At 36.8% G+C, this 23,724-nt stretch overlaps 2 protein-coding genes across 2 annotated transcripts in view; one reads left to right on the top strand and one right to left on the bottom strand.

The window, feature by feature from the left end:
• LOC144438511 (uncharacterized) overlaps positions 1–1,506 on the top strand; it is a 6,448-nt gene extending 4,942 nt beyond the window's left edge. Inside the window, exon 7 of the mRNA XM_078127570.1 lies at positions 1–1,506. This exon is cut by the window's left edge and continues 96 nt beyond it. Within this exon, the coding sequence (XP_077983696.1) occupies positions 1–622 (622 nt within the window). The 3' untranslated portion in view covers positions 623–1,506.
• Positions 1,507–2,646: 1,140 nt separating this feature from the next.
• Positions 2,647–23,724, bottom strand: part of LOC144439014 (tenascin-X-like) — a 48,220-nt gene continuing 27,142 nt past the window's right edge. Inside the window, exons 18-34 of the mRNA XM_078128254.1 lie at positions 22,282–22,536; positions 21,742–22,020; positions 20,957–21,211; positions 20,190–20,468; positions 19,224–19,493; positions 18,471–18,749; positions 16,868–17,131; positions 15,673–15,951; positions 15,275–15,529; positions 14,515–14,793; positions 12,930–13,184; positions 11,920–12,198; positions 10,827–11,081; positions 9,790–10,068; positions 9,386–9,667; positions 8,820–9,054; positions 2,647–8,400 (exon numbers count right to left, since the gene is read on the bottom strand). Coding sequence (XP_077984380.1) covers positions 6,087–8,400; positions 8,820–9,054; positions 9,386–9,667; positions 9,790–10,068; positions 10,827–11,081; positions 11,920–12,198; positions 12,930–13,184; positions 14,515–14,793; positions 15,275–15,529; positions 15,673–15,951; positions 16,868–17,131; positions 18,471–18,749; positions 19,224–19,493; positions 20,190–20,468; positions 20,957–21,211; positions 21,742–22,020; positions 22,282–22,536 — 6,593 coding nt within the window. The 3' untranslated portion in view covers positions 2,647–6,086. The remainder of the gene's footprint in view (positions 8,401–8,819; positions 9,055–9,385; positions 9,668–9,789; positions 10,069–10,826; positions 11,082–11,919; positions 12,199–12,929; positions 13,185–14,514; positions 14,794–15,274; positions 15,530–15,672; positions 15,952–16,867; positions 17,132–18,470; positions 18,750–19,223; positions 19,494–20,189; positions 20,469–20,956; positions 21,212–21,741; positions 22,021–22,281; positions 22,537–23,724) is intronic.

A 23,724-nucleotide genomic window follows, 5' to 3' on the forward strand; every position in this document is an offset into this window, starting at 1 on the left:
AGAAGACGACGAACCCATGTATGCCGAGGTTGAAGAAAGGAATATGGATGAGTACATGGGATTGACTAGAAATAACGAGGTAGCTGATCTTGATGATCAATCTGTTAAACAAACTGACAATTACCAACCACTTCTAAACAACACAGAGACAAAGGACACTGATATAAACTCTGGCGAAGATGAGGAACCTAAAGAATCCAATGACTCCTCTGATGATAGCGATGCATACGAAAATATGTCTGGTTACGTTGATCCTGAAGTAAATGACACTAAGACGAGCTATGTGAACGACAGAGATGACCTACGAAATGAAGAAAGTCAGACACTAGAAGAGAACGGGCATACCAAGTCAGACATCGCGGAAGAAAAACCTGTCGCTAGTTCAGTTGTTGATCTTGATGGGTATGTCGATATGAAGGGGAATATTAAGCTAGGGTTGCCGGATGAAAACACTCCAATAAAACCAAAAATCGACGATGAAGACGATTCTAATAAGCCATTGAGTGGACAACCTGACGTTTATTCATATGCAAAGCCAAGTGACCTTTTCACAGAGCCCAGTGAAATAAAAACCGGCCAAACTGAAGGAGAAGCACCATTGTATTTAGATATAATAGAGTGAGTCACATATGCAAACTTTTATTGCGAAGTATACTTTGATTTTGTGTTCATTATACAAATAGCATATTATAATATAATTAGTTTGACACATTGATAATGATAGTTTGTGTACATTGTATATTGTATACATGCACTAGCCGGCCATAGTAGTAGGTCATTATCAGTAGTAGTATGAACTAAAATGGTGTTTACTGAATCTAACGAGAAGAGTTTATGTTATTGAATTACCAGTCAGTTCACAGTTCTAAAGGAGAGAAGTTAAACTGTTATAAGTATTATATTAGTTGAGATGACTTTTTGCTACATTAAATACGTACATAGTGACATATAATTATACTGCCGGCCATCAAATAAGTACTTATACCATCTACATGTAATACATAACAGTCAGAGTGTAATTGTCTTAAAGGACTAATGTAAATACTTTGCCATAGAGTGTATTCAAGTAACAAGCTAGAAACAATCAAATCTGATCCCTTATAATTCCCAAATTTCCATGAAAACGTGCACTAATAAAAACATGGATTAATAATTAAAATAGCCTAGCCATAAACTATTATTGAAATTATTACCTATGACTGTAAATTCTATCGTAGGAAATAAACACACTCTATTGTTGTATAAGCTTAAAAAACATTCAGTATTTTCCACACGCCCTTTTGAAAATGTTATTGTAGAGTTTTTGAACGATGGATCGAAACTTCAGCCAAGCCTTTCCTTTCCTTTGAATGATAAAGCTTTTCAATAGTTAACTTAAATGGATCTAAATACTTTCGTCAGGTTAACAAACTTTGCAATAGTAGGGTGAATTGTTCCACTGACTTGATGTATGCAATAGATCTTGTCTGGATTCAGATATGAATAAAGGACGTGACCTGAAAAGAAGACTGTCTGATCTCACCCATTCTGTACACTGTGAGTTGTCACCAACAACAATGCTATCGCGACCACACTGCATTGTGTAAATGTGTTTGTATAGGTAACTCATGCATGACTAGCAATGGGTCGATAGGGGCCGCTGTGTAGTGCGAAGTGTTGTTGAACCTAATTGGTAGTGGACGGGGAAAAAAAGCACACTTCATTTCACTTCATATGTGTTAGGTGTCAGTGCTTTATTATGTGTATACAATCCACTTGGTTGTTAGAATACAAATTAGTATAAAATAACTCGATAAAATTTACATATCAAATTAAAACTGTTACAACTCAAAACTAATAATTTGACGTTGCCTGATCGTCACAATTTGCGATGTCATGATAACGTGAGTGAATTGCTAGTTACTGTACAATGCATCTTGGAAATAAACTTCTTACAATTGCAGTTAACCTGTTCAAGAAAAATATAAACTATTCTCGAGTTCAAATTAAGCCATTTTAGAATTTAATATGGCCGTTGGATACTGCGATAACTTTAAGGGGATATGAAAGATGTGATAATTATCGAGTTCCTGCTGACTATGAACCTCTTATTTAATGTATTGTTTCAATAGGACCGTGTACAGGCTTTCGTTTGCCAACGTTTTGAGATACTTTTAAGACATAACATTCAGAAACATTGGCCGCAAGCTGCATATATTTTGAATGATCTGTTTTTAAACGTATTTGATAATGCACCACTGCGGATTAACGTTTGGAAAAGACAATGCAAAGTCCTCACAAAGTCATGACGTAATTAAGCTCTTGACCCACGTATGACTTGTCTCATCTCATGGGTAAGTAGCACGACTAGGAGCTATCTGCCCCACCTCATGGAAAGATACCATGACCAAATCAACTTTGGGAATACACAGCTAGCTATTGTGAATGAATGAAAGTATTTCAGTATTTTGACAGTTAGAAGCGATTAGAATTGGATCAGCTAGGAAGCCTAATTACCGTAATTCACTTTTACTACGCTTGAGCAATTGGAGGTGGATATTATATATATATATATATATATATATATATATATATATATATATATATATATATATATATATATATATATATATATATATATATATATATATATATATAAAAGAACGCATGGCAAAAGCACAGTCGACGTGAAATAGGTAACAAATGAAAAAAACCAAAACCGGATTTTGATAAGAATGTAATCGTAGGCATCGTCGAAAGATTTTGGCGCACCTTAACTGGTAGTTGATAGAAAAAAATACAGGCAATTATTTTCTATAGTTATGGCGAGGACAGTGTCCTGTAAATGCCTCCATAACATAACGGTAATTTCATACTTTCAAGGAAAACATAACTATAACTCACAGAAACGACACTAACATTTTAATATTTTGTTTTCCTAAAATAATACAATTTATATATTCTATCTATAACGGCTATTCTGACGAATCGATTAATTCAGTACACTTTAATTGAAACATCGCCCTCTATATACAAGTTGCGGTATAAAAACCACGATGAATTTGAATTGAACAACCATTATCAAGTAACTTAAAAAAAATATGTTTTCCAATCGTATAATAAAGTGATATAAACGTGTATATCTAAAGGAGGCTTAGTTGTAATAGTTAGATAACAATACATTGTTTATATATGGTATTTTTCAATATAAATTCATTAATTATGGAGATTTAATCAAATAAACTAATGGCTCGTGCCAATACAATTTCATACTCTGTAAACCAGGTTGATTTACATAGTAAAATAGGCAGTAAAGTTACTGTACGTCTCCCCCAAGGATTTGTATTACGAATTGCACAAACAAAATACAGAAATGGATAGCAAATGCTCATACAAAATGGTGCATTTAATCTCATGCTAAAGCAAATGCACCCTTTGATCATAAAATGCTGAGCATGTGGGTGCTTAAGACACACAAATTTTATATATTGAAAGTTGTTTGCATTTGGGAGTTTTATGCAACAATTTACTGTAAAGTAGATCCTCTGTACCGTCGTTTCAGCTTGACACGTCGTTTGCGGCTCTCCCTTTTAAAGCGAACACATTTTGATCCCCAATTGCTTCAGTTGTGCTAAAGTGCTAATGCATTTGAAGGATTGGGGGTAACGATTTCCTATAATACTAACTTCTGGTATGAAGTTTGACCCTCAACAGCGTTCCTAGTGGCCACAATCTTTTGTCTTTCTAATATGCAGTATTGATCATCAGTTTATCTTTAATTCAGTAATTAACATTAACATCTATCACGGTTAGGATACGTCATTCAAATTACAAAAAAGAAGAAATCGTAATAATGGTGATAACACTGCAACAATGTTTAGGCACAAATTGTAACAATGAATACCTTCACATAATATCACTTTTGTTAAAAATAAATTCATAGATACCAATAGTAAAATATTGAATACAGGTAATAAAAATAAATATTTCAAAATCTAAGTTTTTACTAACATATGATGTAATATCAACTCATGGTAGTGACCAAGAAAATATTAATACATTTGAAATGTCTTTATATATATGATTGCATAAAACAATTAACAATAGAAAAAAATGGTAGTCGTTTCTTATAAAACACTACAATGCCGATAATGTATTAAAATATACGCGAAAGGTATTAATGAAAACTCATTTTTTTGTATGAAATCTCTTGAATCATCTCTGTAATTCCATGGATAGGGGTAATTGGAATATACATGCTACTATCGACTCCTCTGATGAACTCCTTTGTTTTGATTTTTGTTTTTTGCTTGCAGATTTGAAGATTGAATTGTGTAAAAAATTAATTGTATTACAGCGTATCTATAACATCCACTTGGATATCATTGTATGCTTAAAAAGTCAGTTATCTACGACGTAACCCAAAAGCTAGTTGGATATATACAATAAAAAAATATATGTCTCAATAAGGAAGTTGTACTACAATGTATCTACAAAAATCAGTTGGATATACACCACAAACTACTGTTTATTATAAAAATAATAAATAAATATAAAACCCTTAAGATATATCTGCACTAGCTTTTCCAATTAATAACTGGAGTGTTATTGTTCGATCACACAACAAAACAACAAACAAACAAACAAACAAACAAACAAACAAACAAACAAACAATTAAACAAACAAACAATACATTGACTGAAACTTGTTGAAATACCAGTAACTACACATTGTATATGTTAATCAGAGGTCGATTTTATCCATAGGTAGTAAGTAACAGTTTGAAGTCGTGATTGACTTGAAGTGCTGATCTTAGGGTGCGGACCCAAAAATCAATTTCATTGGATTTATTACACTATATTACGTGTACAGCTACACAAATACATTTACAAAGTTACATGAGATTTTGAGAACTTAGATTTTCAGTGAAAGTCGTTCTCGAGGCACGTTCTATCTTAGATTTACAAAATATCAAAGAGACGAATAGAATAGAATAGAATAGAATAGAATAGAATAGAATAGAATAGATCAGATCAGATCAGATCAGATCAGATAAGTCAAGTCAAGTCAAGTCGTCAAGTCAAGTCAAGTCAAGTCGTCAAGTCAGGTGAAGTCAAGTCAAGTCAAGTCAAGTCAAGTCGTCAAGTCAAGTCATGTCAAGTCAAGTCAAGTCAAGTCAAGTCAAGTCAGGTGAAGTCAAGTCAAGTCATGTGTCAAGTCAAGTCAAGTCAGTCAGGTCAAGTCAAGTCGTCAAGTCAGGTCAAGTCAAGTCAAGTCAGGTGAAGTCAAGTCAAGTCAAGTCAAGTCAAGTCATGTCAAGTCAAGTCAAGTCAAGTCAAGTCAAGTCAGGTGAAGTCAAGTCAAGTCAAGTCATGTGTCAAGTCAAGTCAAGTACAATACGATACGATACGATACATCAAGATAAGATCAGATTAGATTAGTTGAAATTAAATTAGATTAGATTAGATTACATTACATTAGATTCTGTCCCATTGTCTACCATTAAAATGCCATTTTCTTGGCAGTTTTCAGAGAAAATGGTGAATTATAATTGGCATTCTACATCTTAGTACACCATGCATGATGTGAGGCAGGTGAACTTTTGCAAAGTTTGCAAAATCATTTCAATATTAATTTCGTCTCCCTTTAAGGATATTGCAACGCAGAGTAGCATCTAATGACAACTCTAACGTCTGCTTTTAGGTTTACGTCTGTAGTTTATAGTTGTTTAGTAGCGCCTATATTTATATCTATGTACAACAAACGTTCATTCACACACACATTACATATTGTGAAAGAAATATTACAAAGATAGTAACTATCAACGTAAGATGAAATAAGCAAACTATTGACCTCACCAAACAAAAGTAATTCAAATGGATTTGAACGTACACGCTAGTGTCTAATGATTCTAGCAGTCACTGTACAGACACTTCAATTCGTAGGGGCTTAATGGTGTATAAACGTTTATGAAAAATTGGAAATCCCAACCTTAGAATTTTACAGTTTATCAGTGATGTTGAAGTGTATCTCTGCATTCATTTGCTCTTCTCCAAACTAATTTACTGGAATCTGTTTAGAATAATGGCATTTCCCTTGATTGATTTTACCTCAGCCAATATTCTTGATCACTGTCCCCATTCCACTGTTTTTGTTGTTCTATGGTCTGATTACTACTGCTACTGTACGTAGCATGCGCAGTGGTATGTTTAGTATGTCCTCTTGGAGCAGTAAATGAAGAATGTTCGGTATGTTTAGCATATTTAGTATGGCTCTTCGGTGCAGCGTACGTATTATGTCCACTAGATGCAGTATAGGTGGTATGTTCAGTGTGTATAGTGTGACCCCTTGGTTCGTTAAAAGTAGCGTGTCCCCTTGGTGCCGTATATGTATGTTTAGTCTGTCCGCTAGTTGCTACGTGGGCAGTATGATCACCATGTTCAATATTCCCACTAGATGCAGCATACGTATTATATCCCCTTGGAACCACATATGGTGTCTGTTCGGTCTGTCCGCTAGTTGCTACGTGGGCAGTATGGTCACCATGTTCAATATTCCCACTAGATGCAGCATACGTATTATATCCCCTTGGAACCACATATGGTGTCTGTTCGGTCTGTCCGGTAGTTGCTACGTGGGCAGTATGGTTACCATGTTCAATATTTCCACTAGATGCAGCATACGTATTATGTCCCCTTGGAACCGTATATGATGTTTGTACAGTTTGTCCACCAGTTACTAGATGTGTTGTGTGTTGACTGTGCTCACCATTTCCACTCCCTGCAACATACGTATCGAGTTCTCTTGGTGTACCGTATGTATTATTTTCATTATACCTAACCTGTCCTCTCGGTGTGGTGTATGTGGTGTGCTCTGTTTTCTTAGAATACTGTCTGGGCATTGTGGACGTACTTAGTTCGGTACGGTTAGAATCGCCAGTTGTTTCGCCAATCCCATTATAATGCATGCCAAGTTTAATCATTAAGTTATCCAAAAGACTCTGTCCATTATTTTCAGCATGTTCATTCTGTACGTTGTGGTCAGCATTCACAGTATGTTCAGTATGTCGAATATGCTGGTCACGCCCGGGGTGCCAAGTGTGTCCCGAATAGCCAGTACCTCTAGCAGACGAAGACCCAGTATATTCTGTGTTTCTACTGAGTCCGACCTGTTGACTGTTAATCTCTCGGGTGTCCCCAGACCCACCATTACCAGAAAACTCAATACGTTGAGTACGAACTGTATACTGGACATTATCATTATTTCCAACCTGTCCATTCTGTTCACCGTACATAACCTGGCTAGTATGATCAGGATATCCAGGGTAGTCAATTTGACGGGTATACTGGTCACGACCTGGATGCCAAGTGTGTCCAGTATAACCTACTCCAGAGGAACCTGCCTTTCCTGCATTAACAATATATTCAGTGGATCTTGTAAGTTTATTTTGTCCAGTGTATTGAGCTTGTCGAGTATGCTCTACATGTTCAGTTTGACCAGAATGTGCAGTAAATCCAGCATTGTAATGAATCTGTTCAGGATATCTACCACTTCTATCGCCATAGTCCTGACCCTTGTACAGTGCGTTCCCAGTAAGCCCTGTTTGCTCAGCTTTCATGATATACCCATCATTTTCTACATATCCGCTGTGTCCAGCATGTTCAGTATGACTTGTTTTCCCCGTATGTACTGTGAGTCCTGCATCACCTGTGAAATGTTCACTATGACCAGTGTGTCCACCACGTTCAGTGTGCGTAGTAAAGCCACTTTGTCCACTCTCAACAACAAGTCCAGAGTTTCCAGAATACTTAGAATGGCCAGTCCTCTCTCCTGTGCCAGTAAATCCAGATTGTATCAAGAGTCCACCCTGTCCCGAAAACCCAGTCATACCACCACCACCACCACCACCACCACCCCCTGCATGGCTGGTCAATGCAGAATGTTCAGCAAACCCACTTTGTTTTGAATACTGAACATTGCCATTATGGTTAACATATATGTGTTCGTCACTTCCAGAATTGTCGGTAAGACCACTTTGATCAGTATGCAGTGAATGACTTGTATTCGCAGAAAATCCACTGTGTCCCGTATAATCGCCATGTGCTAGGTATCCATTTTGTCCGCTATGGTTGGAGCTACCACTGATGTCTGTACTTTCTGCTAGTCGCATGTAGGTGCTTTGATTAGCAACAGCATTCTGTCCAGTATGACCAGATATCCCCATAAACCCAGTGTTTCCAGCATATTGTGCAATTGCAGTACTTTTTGTGGCAAGATCAGACTCTTCACTACGTATGGTTAGTTCGGAAAGTTCATGAGGTTCCGTGTTTTCAGAGTAATTATGTTCAGTGTGCTTAGCAAGTTCATATACCACATATGGATGTTCTACTTTCTCCCTTCTCCTCTTTCTCCTTCGTTTCCTACACATAAAATTAGAATTGATTTAAGACATTAAATAAATTCATATATTTCCCTCGTTCATGATTCATTTGCCCATTCATGTTCAACAGTAGAATTCCACATTATGTTACATTTTAGTTCAGTGTGATTTATTTGATATCGTTTACTTTAGCACAGTAGAACTTAATGTAACTTTACAATGTTGAAAATAATATCCATGATAATTTTGACACATCACCAAAAAACTGCATATAAATGAGTTTCTAATAGAAATATGCTAGGCTGTAAAATTCGGTTTACTATGGTATTTTGTATTTACATATTTCACCACTATATTAGACTGTCTTTGTTGTGCACAGTGAAATGAACTCATACTGCCAGTCTCCAATATGTCTGAATTCCAGCATGCAAATAGTCTCGGATAATCGAGTGTACTTACCAACAACAAAAACAGCATATACAACAGCAACAGCACAGCAACAGAAGTAATATCAACCCCACTATAATCAGAATATACCATAGGTTAAATCCTGCTCCTCCTGCTGCAGCCAGAATGATGCCTGTTGAGTTGTCTGTTACATTGTACGATGGAGTTGTCGTTCCGAATTTACCACCAACACCGAGGGGTAGCCCTGGACCGGGGACTTCACCGCCTCCAACAATTGGGAGAATCACTAGACAAAAAAGTTACCATGATGGTAAATGATCTATTTCACAAACTAATACGTTGATGTATTTCACTTAAATATCACAATAGATGCCAGTGAATTTAGTCAAATAGTTTGTGCCATGCATTGCTTATCTATATATGAAACAAATGCTACCGAGATAGTATTACTTGTTAGTTTTCGTATTGTGGTTGCTTCCATGGCAACACGCATTAAAGCTTTTGGGTGTTGACTTAGACGATTTAAGACATATACCATCATTGACACGATTACTTACACACGCAGCCAGACTGAAAAACATGTTTGCAGAATCTCCTCAACGAAATATTATACTTACATGTCGTCCCAGTTGTCGTTGATGGCGCACTTCTGATATACAGATAGGATGGTCCCACTCTTGTTACTATTGAGATCTGATATGTTGTGTCTGGATCAAGATCTGGAATGGTATAAATTCTAATTTCCGAACGACTAACAATTCCAGCAACATATGCAGCAGCCTTAGGGGGCTTGACTGAGATCTCATAGTCATCGAAATAACCTGATGCAGCCACCCATGATATGTTTAGTGACGTCACTTCCTGACCATCTATTAAAATAATTCCCGGCGAAGTTGGTTCTGGTGATTAAGAAATATAAAAGTGCTTAATGAGTGAACTGACAGTTGAATATGATCATTGAAGTAAAAGGGTTTTCACAAATAGCAGGAAGATATTTTAAAATAGAAAGACTCCAGCTTACGTGTTGTTTGTGATCTTTGTCTATCATTACTGTAGATATTTGAGCCTCTGAAGACAACCATAGATCTGATGATGAGTATGTATGGTGTGGCAATGTCTAGACCAGTGTATTCATATTCGGTTTGGTTGTTTGGTAGTGTTGCCGCTGTCTTGACTTTACCGTCGGCAGGTCTATAAGACAATACATAGAAGTCGACTTCACCTCTCGGTGCCCTCCATGTCACGGTCACTGAACTCGGTTCATAATCACTGACAATGAAATCAAGTGGCGCATTTGGTTCTGGAAAGATTACGAAATAAATAAGAACATAAAAGTGTGTAAAATTAGAGTTCTCTGTGTTACCATAGAGGAGAAGAAACTGCCTGTGGTGTTACCTTTGTTTCATTTGAAATATATTACCCCAATAATCAAATTATCATTGAATCATACCTAGTAACAGGTAGAGTTCTGGCAAGGGAATGGCAATGGGTGGAACATTACACGTAACAGGCTGTGCCACCTACAACTTGTACATACCATACGTACTGAGTGGTGCCGACGTGGGCACGCCTTCTTTAGTCGGGTTGAAATAGCCATTGAAAGTGATATGGGGTGTAAGAAGCTTGTTTAGTCGGGATCGTAGAAAGATTACATATTAAAACACTCTAAGACTTCTAGTAACACTTTCTACAAAGCAAATTTTATCTTGTATAACATCTACGGCGTTTTATAAATATCGTAATGGAAGTAAGCACTCCGCTATATTTGTGAATTCATGTATTCATCGAGGTATCAAGGATATCCTTGCATTAAATTTATTCAGTATTGATATGCAAATTAACCAGAATTCAAGAAGTATTAACGCAATAGAAACTAGAAACTAGACATTTATAAACACTCAAGCAAAACAAAACAATACAAAAACAAAGTAAGATTTGTACAAAGTGTTAAGAGTACTTTCTTAAACAGTTTGTAATTAAAGTGTTATTCTGACAACATCCATAACCAAACAAACTCGTTTCATTTACAAATAATTACATGAAATAATTATAACGTACTAATTCTGACGGCGACCTCTTCCTGTACATCTGGTCCTACAAATAAAACCACAATGGTGTAAACTCTTCCGCTAACCAGGTTATAGAATGAATGTTGTGTGGTAGCCTTTGGTAAGTTAACAGCATCGTGTTCCTCGGCTGGCGATATGGTAAGGCGGTATCCAGTAACAATATCATCTGTGCTCGTTCCCCACTCTAGGCTGACACTTGAAGTGGTCACATCAGTTACCGCTAAGTCAGCGGCCGATTCCACCACTGCAAAGAAGAATTTGTTTGATGTAGAAATTGATTTACCGACCACGTGATATCATTTAGCAACATTTGCTAATGAAGTGTGATTATTAAATACTGTTTGATGTATATGTATTGGTAGTCTAGTTCCAAACGGGACAGTGTATTACGTTACACTTTCCCAGTCTAGTCAAGGTCCCCAACAATTGCACATAATTCTGTGCTCCCCCTCCCACAGGGTTCATATAAACATGATGACATCCTCGCATCCCCATGTGATCTTACTTAGTTTAAACAGACTGGATAGGAGGAGGAGTTGGACATTTGCATATCATTATTACGTGCTAAATTCCCGCGATACTCAACACATAGTCAAAACAGCTGTATCAAATGTATTAATGGGCGATGACAACAGCCTGTCAATTGTTTTGGATTACTACTGAAATACGCTGTTCTTCGTCGCTCACCATGATGTTCAAAAACACACTTGACACCTTTCGTGAGGACCTTGACTATGCTGGAAAAGTGTAATGAAGTTTTTAATACTTAATACACTGTCCTATTTGGAACTAGATTAGTGTAATGGATGTTGTTGATGTAAAGGCTGTAAGACTGACGTCACTATCTTAATTATATTCTTGGTCAATCTGTCTATATTTATTTCGAAACGTAGTGTTGGCATGTGACATTTAATGTTAACTCAAAACTTTCTGCTATACCACCGTACCCAGCAACTATGTGTTATCCCTAGTATGTGCTGACTTCAAGCACAATTTGGCGATCTTCTCAAATGAAATCATTAATAACGTCAAGTTGATGTCCCATCTTGTGTACTCGGAGTTCTTTGTTTATTGATACTTACGTGTAATTTGAGATGTTATCCTTTCTTTACTGTATAGGTGAGTGTCACCCAAGACAACCACAGACCGTACAGACAGTGTGTATTCCGTAATAGGCTGTAGACCAGTGAAATGATACGTTGTTCTCCTGCTTGGAACCGTCCCTGCCATGGTATGAACACCCTCAGGGTCGATAAACGACAACATGTATGAATCTACTATGCCAGCTGGACGGTCCCATTTGACATCGATCGTTGTTACGGCGTAATCAGTCACAATAAAATTGTGTGGCTCTATTGGCTCTGAAACAATAATAAAACCAAATTTATACTTCGTTGTATAAGACCTAACATTTACAAGCATTGCTTAGCGTGGATTGCTACGCTAAAATTTAAGATTGAAATACTTTTCAAGAATCGAGAATCTCTTTATCCTTCTGAACTCTCACAGACACAGACAGACAGACAGACAGACAGACAGACAGCCAAACATACATACATACAGACAGACACACACAGATACAGCGACATACATACAGACAGATACATACGCAGATACACAGACAGACATACACAGACAGACAGACAGACAGACAGACAGACACAATCCCATTTTAAAAATCACGCAATTTAATGGTTAATACATTTATAATAGTCTTACACTATTAAATCAAAATAGCATCGAAGGGTTACCTTTTTCTTAGTTAATTGATGTGCTGAATATATATAAATATAATATAAGATATATGGCTGTGACTTATACGTACCGTTTTATCGATGATACATAAATATGATACAATTCAAGGCCAAGAATTTAAAGTAATTTATACTGTGCGAATAGCCAACAATCAATCGACATGTATTACTGATAATTACGACAGTATTAAACTATAATGTAATCGATGGCTTGCTACTTAAAGGGCAGAAAGTTACATACATGGGCACAAAGTCCCCTAAAATATGATTTTGACTGCAAGTAATTACAAGCACATCTTTATTTATATAGGTAAAATATGAAGACCGGCTTTCCTTACTAGTTTTAATTGTAATGTCCTCCCCCGTATTGGTTCCTTCTCGTTGAACTGTAATGACGTATTCTCTGCCTGCAACGAGCGTTTCAAAAGTATGGTAGATTTGGTATTTTGGCAGTGTGATGACATTGTTTCCATCGGTTGGAGATATCGAGAGAGTGTATCCAGATATATCATCGTCTAGATCCGCTCCATGTAATATACTAATACGTGATGGAGTAACGTACGGAATTATAAGACCACCTTGTGTTGTTACAGCTATAGGAATAATTATAAGATAGTGTTACAGTATATAGTCAAAAAACGGCGTCATTGCAAATTTACACTTGTGGGAAAGTTTTGGAATCAATTAAATATTGAAGTTAACAAACACGTTGTATGTATCGAACTTGCGCTATTATATACCACCGTTTACATATAAAAGCCTAGAGAAAGCTATTATATGGAATGCAACGTTAAAGGATCACAAACCGAGTTTAAAAATTCTGGGTTGTAATTTTTACTGCGTATTTTTAAGGTACTCTCAGCATTCTACTTACTAAAGCATACATAACTATCATTAGCAATTGATAGAAGTCAAACCTTGTAGTAAGATATGTTATACACGATGCGATGACGTAATTTATTATGCACATAAAATGTCATGGAAATCCCTCCTATGCAATCAACTGTTTTAACAATGTCAGAAGACAAATTGTAAAGTCATAGAAGATATGCATTGACATTGATATTATTCTAGAATAGTTTAATCAAGGTTTTATGCAAGTATTTTTACTTGAGTAACACATTTATATACTCAGCTCGTGGCACATTCAGTACACAGGGAACCTTACACACCCCTTTAATACCTAGGACAGAGTTGTGCACATAGCTGTACCAGCTCAGTGGAGCCATGGGGACTGTACCAGCTATATGTGTGCACAATATCCCTGTAACAACTCTGGCCAACACACTAGGTGAAACATACCTAGACGTGACAGATGTGTAACTGGTATGCCAACATCAATGTAACATGGATGTGAAAAATAGCAATGCAGCATAGGTTTTTACAACATCCACGTATGTACAAGAGCTTTTTTCCACAGCCATGTACCAGCTATGTTAGCATAGCCGTAACATAGGTATTTCCCACAGACATGTACCAGCTATGTGAGCAATATATGCTAGTTAGATATGAGCAAAAGGGTTGCGACAGGGTATTATAAATTATTCCACCATAGCTGTTACATGCATGTGCACTACTGTGTGCTATGTGTGCAGTACATAGCTAATTATGGTACTGGGCTGTGCAAAACAGTTGTGGCACAGAGGCGGTATTCCACGTCCATACGACAGGCAAATTTTTCACAGCCATGCATGTACCAGGGCTGTGAAAAAACATACCCTGTAACAGGGCTGTGAGGCACACAGCTGGTACATAGCTGTGTTCTTCTTCCTAGCGCTAGGATGTGGCCACATCCAAGCACTAGGATGACATTTTGTGCACATCCTAGGGCTAGGATGTGCAAGGTTCCCTGTGTAGGCTCAGCACAAATGACACTCTCACACTGTTAATTATTAATTATAGACTAAATTAGAGTTGACTTACGTGTTTTATCTATTGTCAGTCTTTTCTTGCTGTATAGATTAGTCTTACCAGAAATAACCATAGACCTGATTAACAGAATATACTTTGTTGTTGGTTCTAGGTCAACAAACTTGTATTTTGTTCTACTGGATGGCACTGTATCTACTGTCGTCAATGTACCTTCAGGATCGATGTACGACAACACGTAAAAACTGACTTCACCCTTGGCAGCTTTCCATGTTACCGTAAATGTAGTCCGTGTATAACCATTCACTATGAAATTCACTGGCGCTTTTGGCTCTGAAAATAACAAATTCAAACATGCATGTGTTCTTTTGATAACGTTTACGTATGTGAAACATTGTTAAAATAACTACAATGTATATACATGGTAGACTATTTCATATTACCTTACAAATAGGATAATCATACCAAAATTCTTCGATACTTTTAATGCATTGATAATGTACTTTTTTGACACAGTTTAAGAAAAAAGACTACACAGTTTAAGTCCATCTTGATTAAAATTTAAATCTTAAAATAAGATAAAAATTATTTTTTGAAAAACTATGAATGTTTGGAATATTGGATACGTTGTGTCTGGTATGATCAAGGCTTTTAATATATTGCTAGACTCGTCTGTAGAAATTAAGGATGGTAACAGAATACTTCAATCAAGAGGATATGTAGTGTTTTATATAACACAGAGGGCGGTGATCGTGACTTGAAAATGTAATCGAGGTATCACTAGTATTTACAACTACAACAAGAGATGTCCTACTTGTTCGAGTTGTGACGTCATCGACTGTATCTGGCCCTTCCTTTCTAACAGCGATGACATACTCTCTTCCAGAAACAAGGTTATTGAAAGTGTGATGATATACGTCTTTAGGTAAGGAGACGACAGCATTTCCTTCTGCTGGTGTAATGCTGACAAGATAGCCAGTAATTCTAACGTCTCCACTCTTTGTCCACTGTGTACTAATACTAGACGTGGTAACGTCAGTCACAACGATGCCATCTGCTTCAGTCACAACTGTGAAGAAAAGATCATTTGTATAAAATCACCGATTTAATATAAAACATTTGATTATTTAGGTCGATAGCGCAACCTTACTAGAAGGAGAAACATAACATAAATCAGCAAATGCCGTATATAATGAACATCGAAAGACTTACGTGTATTCTGTGTAACAGTTCTTTCTTTGCTGTAGACATCAGTATCTCCGGACAAAACCTTAGATTTGATAGCAAGTATGTACACAGTAGCTGGTTTTAGTCCTGTGAACTGATATTCTGTCCCGCTATTTGGAACTGGTCGAACTGTTGTGACTTTATCATCAGGGTCGGTGTAAGATAATTCGTACGTGCCAAGTTCTGCTTCAGGTGTCACCCATGTGACAGTGATCGTCGTCGATGTGTAGTCACTTACAGTAAAGTCTATAGGAGCATGTGGTTCTGAATATTAGGAACAGAATAAACTGGCGTTAGTTTATTTGGCACATAGCTTAGAAGTGTGACAAAGTAAATAAAGAGATAACATGACAAAATTAGAATAACGAGGCACGAATCCTAAGAAAATCTTAACACTACAAATTGAAAGCTTTCTGTTCAAACATCATCTATGATCACTGCCGCCACCACCAACATCACATCCAGCACAACCACTACTACTGCCCCCGCTATCACACCCACAGCCACCACAACCACCACCGTCGTCGTAGTCGTCGTCGTCATCATCATCATCATCATCATCATCATCATCATCATCATCATCATCATCATCATCATCATCATCATCATCATCATCTTCTAGCTAATCATGACTAAATGACATTTTGATAAGACACTGCACCACTTGTAGAACAATTCACAAAACATTTCAAATAGAACGAAAGTTAAAACCCAAACTATTAATAGATTTTTTTGTATATGTTTTGCAATTGCGAACAATATATAGCCACTTCAGGTAACAAATTACAAACAGGTTTCCTAAATGGCCAATCATATTGGTTCGCTGCAGCTCAGAATAACAGAAAGTGTGTGACTGCAAACACTTTAAAACAAATACAGATAAATAAACATAAGCCAGTTTAAAAACACTACATCGGGTTTTCACCCTACACTTTACGAAAAGTATAGCAAGTTCTTTAACGTGCATTGGGTATTGCTCTCCGATACACGAGACCTCCAATTTACGTCCTATCCGAGGGACAAAAGTAAAGTATAAAATGGAACTAAAAATACATGAGACAAGTGTACAACAGAGGAGGCAACATGCATGGCTGGAAACCCATGTGACCAGAAAAGAACTAAATATGCATAACTTTTCCCTGAATAGTTTTCAAATTTCTAGAAGGAAAATTGAACGTACTTGTTCTAGCCGAAATCTCATCAGCTATGGTTTCGGGTCCTGCGTGCAGCTTCTCAACTGACAGTTCATATTTTTTCCCGGCTATCAGGTCATTGAATGTATGCCAATTTACGTCACTTGGTAAGGTGGTTGGGCTATTACCATTGGCAGGTGTTATGGTGAGACGATACCCCATGATGCTGTCATCTCGACTCAATGCCCACAGTAAACTGATACTAGAGGTAGTAACACCAGTTATAACTATTTCGTCTACTTTCGTAACAGCTGAAAAGAAACGTTTTGAAGTGTATAGTAACAGGGGTTCACTATATAAAATTAAAAATGAAACAACATGAGCTGAATATAATTGAAAAGTTTAATACAGCTAAAAACTATATGGTAGACCGAGGACGTGTTGGGTTAATGAGAGAGAGAGAGAGAGAGAGAGAGAGAGAGAGAGAGAGAGAGAGAGAGAGAGAGAGAGAGAGAGAGAGAGAGAGAGAGAGAGAGAGAGAGAGAGAGAGAGAGAGAGAGAGAGGGAGAGAGGGAGAGAGAGAGAGAGAGAGAGAGCGAGAGAGAGAGAGGGGGGGAGGGAGGGAGGGAGGGAGGGAGAGAGAGAGGGGGAGAGGCAGTCAGAGACAGGCGGAGATACAGACAGACAGACAGACAGACAGACAGACAGACAGACAGACAGACAGAGACAAAGGATGGGAGATAGGGAAGGATGGGGAGAGAGACAGTGAGAGAAAGAGACTGGTAGACAGGCAGACAGACAGACATACATACATACATACATACATACATACATACATACATACATACATACATACATACATACATACAGACAAAGACAAACAGCTAGACAGACAAACTAACAAACAGCATGACAGACAGATAGATAGATAGATAGATAGATAGATAGATAGATAGATAGATAGATAGATAGATAGATAGATAGATAGATAGATAGATACAGCGACATACAAAGATATTGGATAGACAGACGGTAAGATACAGACGGGCAGATAAAGAGACAGAGATGGGGGGGGGAAAAGGAATATCACGTGAGGAGACTTTGGAAGAGATGGAGGAATCACAAAGAACAAATTAAATTAATTAAAGATAGATAGATAGATAGATAGATATATAGATAGATAGATAGATAGATAGATAAATAGATAGATAGATAGATAGATAGATAGATAGATGGATAGATAGATAGATAGATAGATAGATAGACAGATAGATAGATAGATAGATAGATAGATAGATAGATAGATAGATAGATAGATAGATAGATAGATAGATAGATAGATAGATAGATAGATAGATAGATAGATAGATAGGTACAGCGACATACAAAGATATTGGATAGACAGACGGTAAGATACAGACGGGCAGATACGGAGACAGAGATGGGGGGAAAGGAATATGACGTGAGGAGACTTTGGAAGAGATGGAGGAATCACAAAGAACAAATTAAATTAATTAAAGAACAAATTAAATTGCCTATTGATTTCCTCGAACTTCCTTGACATAATGAATGCAACGTTTCTATTATTCCAAACATATAGTTACTTCACCCACCCTTGTAGCTTATGTAATGTAAAAACATTAAACTTACGTGTGGTTGGTGAGATAACTTTTCTTGTACTGTACAGATCCATATCTCCTGAGACAACCATGGATCTAATTGCAAGTCTGTGTTCTGTCACAGGTTGTAGATTAGTAAACTTATATTCTTGTCTACTGCTCGGAATCTTTCCAACTGTTGTCATTTTGTCAAGGGCATCAATGTGAGACAGCACATAGAAACTAACTTCGCCTTCAGGTGCTTCCCATTTAAGAGTCAGCGATGTTGGTGCGTAACTGCTCACAGCGACATCAACGGGGGGATTTGGTTCTAGTGAAGAAGGAATCCAGAAACGGATACGAATAATAACTCTTAGCATAATGACGACATTCCATTTTACTCTATTTCCAGAGTAATATTATAGTATGGCAGTACGGTATTGATGATGTTAGAGATGTACAAATTTCTTAGTCCGTCTGATTTACAATACCGTCGCCATAGTAGTAAGACCATATCTAATACTCTTAGAGATTGGCCAGCCAAACATTGTGACCATTCTAGAGCTTAACTTAATACAACATGTGTATTGACATCTCATCATATGAATTATGATGAGGAACACTGACACACAAATTATGACACAAAGCTGGCATAGATTTATTAAGACTTATTCAATATTGAATATTGATTCAGAATTCGAACTAGGTGAAATTTGTTTGTTAACGGGACAAATTCAGGAGTGAGCGAGATATCGATAATATCTATATCCGGAGTCCTCTGTTGACCACACACATTTCAACTTACTTGTCTTGGCGGTAACTTTTTCCACCGTGGTTGTTCCTTCTCGTCTAAGTGTTATATCGTACTCTTTACCAGCGACAAGACCGTTGAAAGTATAGTGGACAGTATCTTTAGGTACGGACACCGCAGTATTCTCATTGGTTGGTGTACCATCAGTTGGTGTGATACTGAGAGCATATCCTGTAACACGACGATTAGTACTTTCATCCCACTGTATGCTGATACTAGAGGTGGTTACATCTTTGACTACGATATCACCTGGCATGTCCAAATCTGTCAATATAGAGCTACATTTAGAGACTCAGCATAAATCGATTCTAAATCTATAAGTTTAAAACCGTTTTTGTATGTACAATGCATATGAGAACAATATCTATGCCAGGCAGACTAACGAGAAAGCCCGGGTGACTAATCAAATGGTTCACGGCAGCTCAGCAGAGTAATTAAAAACAGGATACAGACACGAAATGGATAGAATTGAATGATCAAAGGTTGTAAGGTTTTAAGTGTAACAGAAGCCAAATCAGCAAAGAGAAACTAAACATATTCATGCACTTCAGGGCTTCCATACCCAGCAAATACAGTTCATGAACCTATGAATATTAAGTGTTAATGATTACTTATCATCATTTAACTCAGAAGAGCAGATAATAATTTGCATGATTGCCACCTTTTTTACAACAACCACTTGTATTAGATGGAAAATATGATTATGTACTAATTGGTGTAAAATTTGAATACAAAGGTTTAAGCAAAGTGTGTATGAAATCAGTTATTATAATAAACTACACTGGTAAGAAAGTATCAGTGAAGTGGATCACTGGAATTGGTTGGGAATACTATGTAGAGTTAGTTTGACTAAACGTGAGTTGCTTAAAATCATTGCTTTAACTAAAAGTGAGCACATAAAAATATCAAGAATCATATTAGTGAAATTAATATTTTGTGTTCGAATGTAAATATACAAACCGGTCTTTTGTGATATAACTCTTTCATCACTGTAAAGATCGATGTCGTCAGAGAAGACCAATGACCTTATAAGGAGTGTACTCTCAGTTCCAGTTGGAAGACCAGTAAACTGATATTCATGTCTACTGCTCGGAATAGTAGCAACTGTTGTGTGTTGATCCACTGGGTTGGTGTAAGATAATTCGTACATATCAACTTCCCCTTCTGGTTCTTGCCATGAAGTGGTCAATGTAGAGGGCGTTCGACCAGAGACAGTGAAATCAATAGGAGCGTTTGGTTCTGATTATGAAGAATAAAATGAATAATGCATGGATTAATTAAAAACATGAAATACGTGAATTACACTGAACTGATTAAACTGGTCGACATATACATTCATAAAGTCTGAGTGAATTAAGGTAGTTTTATAGTTTAACCCCTACACCCATTTTAATGATAATTTCATATGCATGTATATTGAGAAAGGGAAGTACATGTTCGACGTATCATGAGAATTCTATCATAGCAATCGGCAAAACATGACTACATTGTTTTAACTTATCAAATTTGAGGAACACAGAATTTTGGGAGAACTGGTATAATGCGTGCATAATGGGTAGAACAGTTTACAAGATTACACAATACAGTTTCATTTTGATTCAAGCCCTGTCCTATAATGTTCAGAGTTTACTGTTGTCTAATTAATGCCAGACAGATTACATTTGTCTAACCAATGACATACAGTTTGTACAGTTGACATTTGTCTAACCAATGCCATTAACACTCACTTGTTCTAGTTGTAGCTTTTTTGCCTGTATTTGGTCCTAAGAGCGTCAGTGAAATGACGTACTCTCGACCAGCTACAAGATCGTAAAATGTGTGCTGGGAGATATCCTTTGCCAAGTTAGTGATATCATTTCCATCAGATGGTGTTATAGACAAACGGTATCCAGAAACACTATCTTCTGTACTTGGTGGCCAAACTACGCTGACACTTGAAGTAGTAACATCAGTGATATCAATGTCATTTACTGACACAAAAGCTGAAAATGATAGAAGAAGGAATATGATTCGTGGTTAGGTTGTGAATGTGATGGGAATTAAAGAATTGATTGATAAAAGATCCATCATTCACCCACTTATAGACAAACACACCTACCACACACACACACACACACTCACACACACACACACAGACATATACATACATACATACATACATACATACATACATACATACATACATACATACATACATATTATTATTATTTATTATTTATTTATTAAGCCTTGTACACTAGAAGTGACATTGGCAAGAAAATATACCAAATGAAATGTTTACAATGTCTTGAAAATATTAAGTATATTACTGAAATATTTAGCTGTACATACATACATACATACATACATACATACATACATACATACATACATACATACATACATGCATACATACATACCTACCTACCTACCTACCTACCTACCTACCTACATACCTACATACATACATACATACATACATACATACATACATACATACATACATCGAAACTCTCAAAGAAGGTTGACTTACGTGTGGTTTGTGATATAATTCTTTCTTTGCTGTAGATATCAGTGTCTCCAGAGTGGACTTTGGACCTGAGGATGAACGTATACTCTGTTGCAGGTCGTAAACCAGTGAACTGATACGACGTTTCACTACTTGGAATGGTGGCAGATTTTGTTGTCTCAGCATCAGGGGATTTGTACGACAAATCGTAGAAAGTGACTTCATGTTTAGGTGCCTGCCATGTTACAGTCACTGTGCTCGGAGTGTAATGGCTAACAATGAAATTAACTGGAACATTTGGTTCTAAAAAGTAAAAATCAAATCAAGAATAAAGGATGTTATTACATGTAAGTAGTTAAGGACTGTCACACACAAAGCCGGGACAATTGGCTTGCCAATACATGCAGATCGATCACACCTTTTCATCGTTACACGACAGCCATAAGCTTAAAATGGATTTAAAAATGTGACTTTTGAAAAAGGAGAGATTATTTCAATCAATGACAATTTAGGGATTGCTCTATAATCTATCTATATAGGATCAATCACAACATTTGTACTTACTGGTTCTGACAGTAATCTCCTCCACTGTATTTGGTCCTGCGACTTTAAACTCAATTTGATATTGTCTACCAGCGGCAAGATTATTGAATGTATGCTGGACACCTTCTTTCGGTAAGTATGCAACCTTATTGCCATAGTCTGGAGTTATGCTGACAAGATATCCAGATACACTGTCGTCTATGCGAGCTCTCCATCCTATGCTGATAGTTGATGTCGTCACATCAGTTACTGTGACGTCATCTACTTTAAACACGGCTATAAAGAAGGGTAAATTTGCTTGGTGTCAAGAAACTTACAAATGGTGGAGTGGAATTGTTTTAAAAGAGAGTTTATCATGAATGCTAAAATAGCAACCTAATATTATAATGATATTAAAGGGGCACATGCTGTGTTTAGACGTTTTCAGGCGTAATGTTACTGTAACCTAGTATTATAATGGTATTAAAGGGGCACATGCTGTGTTTAGACGCTTTCAGGCGTAATGTTACTGTAACCTAGTATTATAATGATATTAAAGGGGCACATGCTGAGTTTAGACGTTTTCAGGCGTAGTGTTACTGCAACCTAGTATTATAATGGTATTAAAGGGGCACATGCTGAGTTTAGACGTTTTCAGGCGTAATGTTACTATAACCTAGTATTATAATGATATTAAAGGGGCACATGCTGTGTTTAGACGTTTTCAGGCGTAATGTTACTGTAACCTAGTATTATAATGGTATTAAAGGGGCACATGCTGTGTTTAGACGCTTTCAGGCGTAATGTTACTGTAACCTAGTATTATAATGATATTAAAGGGGCACATGCTGAGTTTAGACGTTTTCAGGCGTAGTGTTACTGCAACCTAGTATTATAATGGTATTAAAGGGGCACATGCTGTGTTTAGACGTTTTCAGGCGTAGTGTTACTGCAACCTAGTATTATAATGATATTAAAGGGGCACATGCTGTGTTTAGACGTTTTCAGGCGTAGTGTTACTGCAACCTAGTATTATAATGGTATTAAAGGGGCACATGCTGAGTTTAGACGTTTTCAGGCGTAGTGTTACTGTAACCTAGTATTATAATGATATTAAAGGGGCACATGCTGAGTTTAGACGTTTTCAGGCGTAATGTTACTGTAACCTAGTATTATAATGATATTAAAGGGGCACATGCTGAGTTTAGACGTTTTCAGGCGTAGTGTTACTGCAACCTAGTATTATAATGATATTAAAGGGGCACATGCTGAGTTTAGACGTTTTCAGGCGTAATGTTACTGTAACCTAGTATTATAATGGTATTAAAGGGGCACATGCTGAGTTTAGACGTTTTCAGGCGTAGTGTTACTTCATGTTAATATAAGGTACTCGCAATATTCTGCTTTACTGAAGCAAACGCACCTATTAACTTGCAATTGATTGAAATTTAGATACATGTAAATGATCTAATGATATAATTTATC

This window comes from Glandiceps talaboti, chromosome 8 (genome assembly GCF_964340395.1).
Source record: "Glandiceps talaboti chromosome 8, keGlaTala1.1, whole genome shotgun sequence".
Lineage (NCBI taxonomy): Eukaryota > Metazoa > Hemichordata > Enteropneusta > Spengelidae > Glandiceps > Glandiceps talaboti.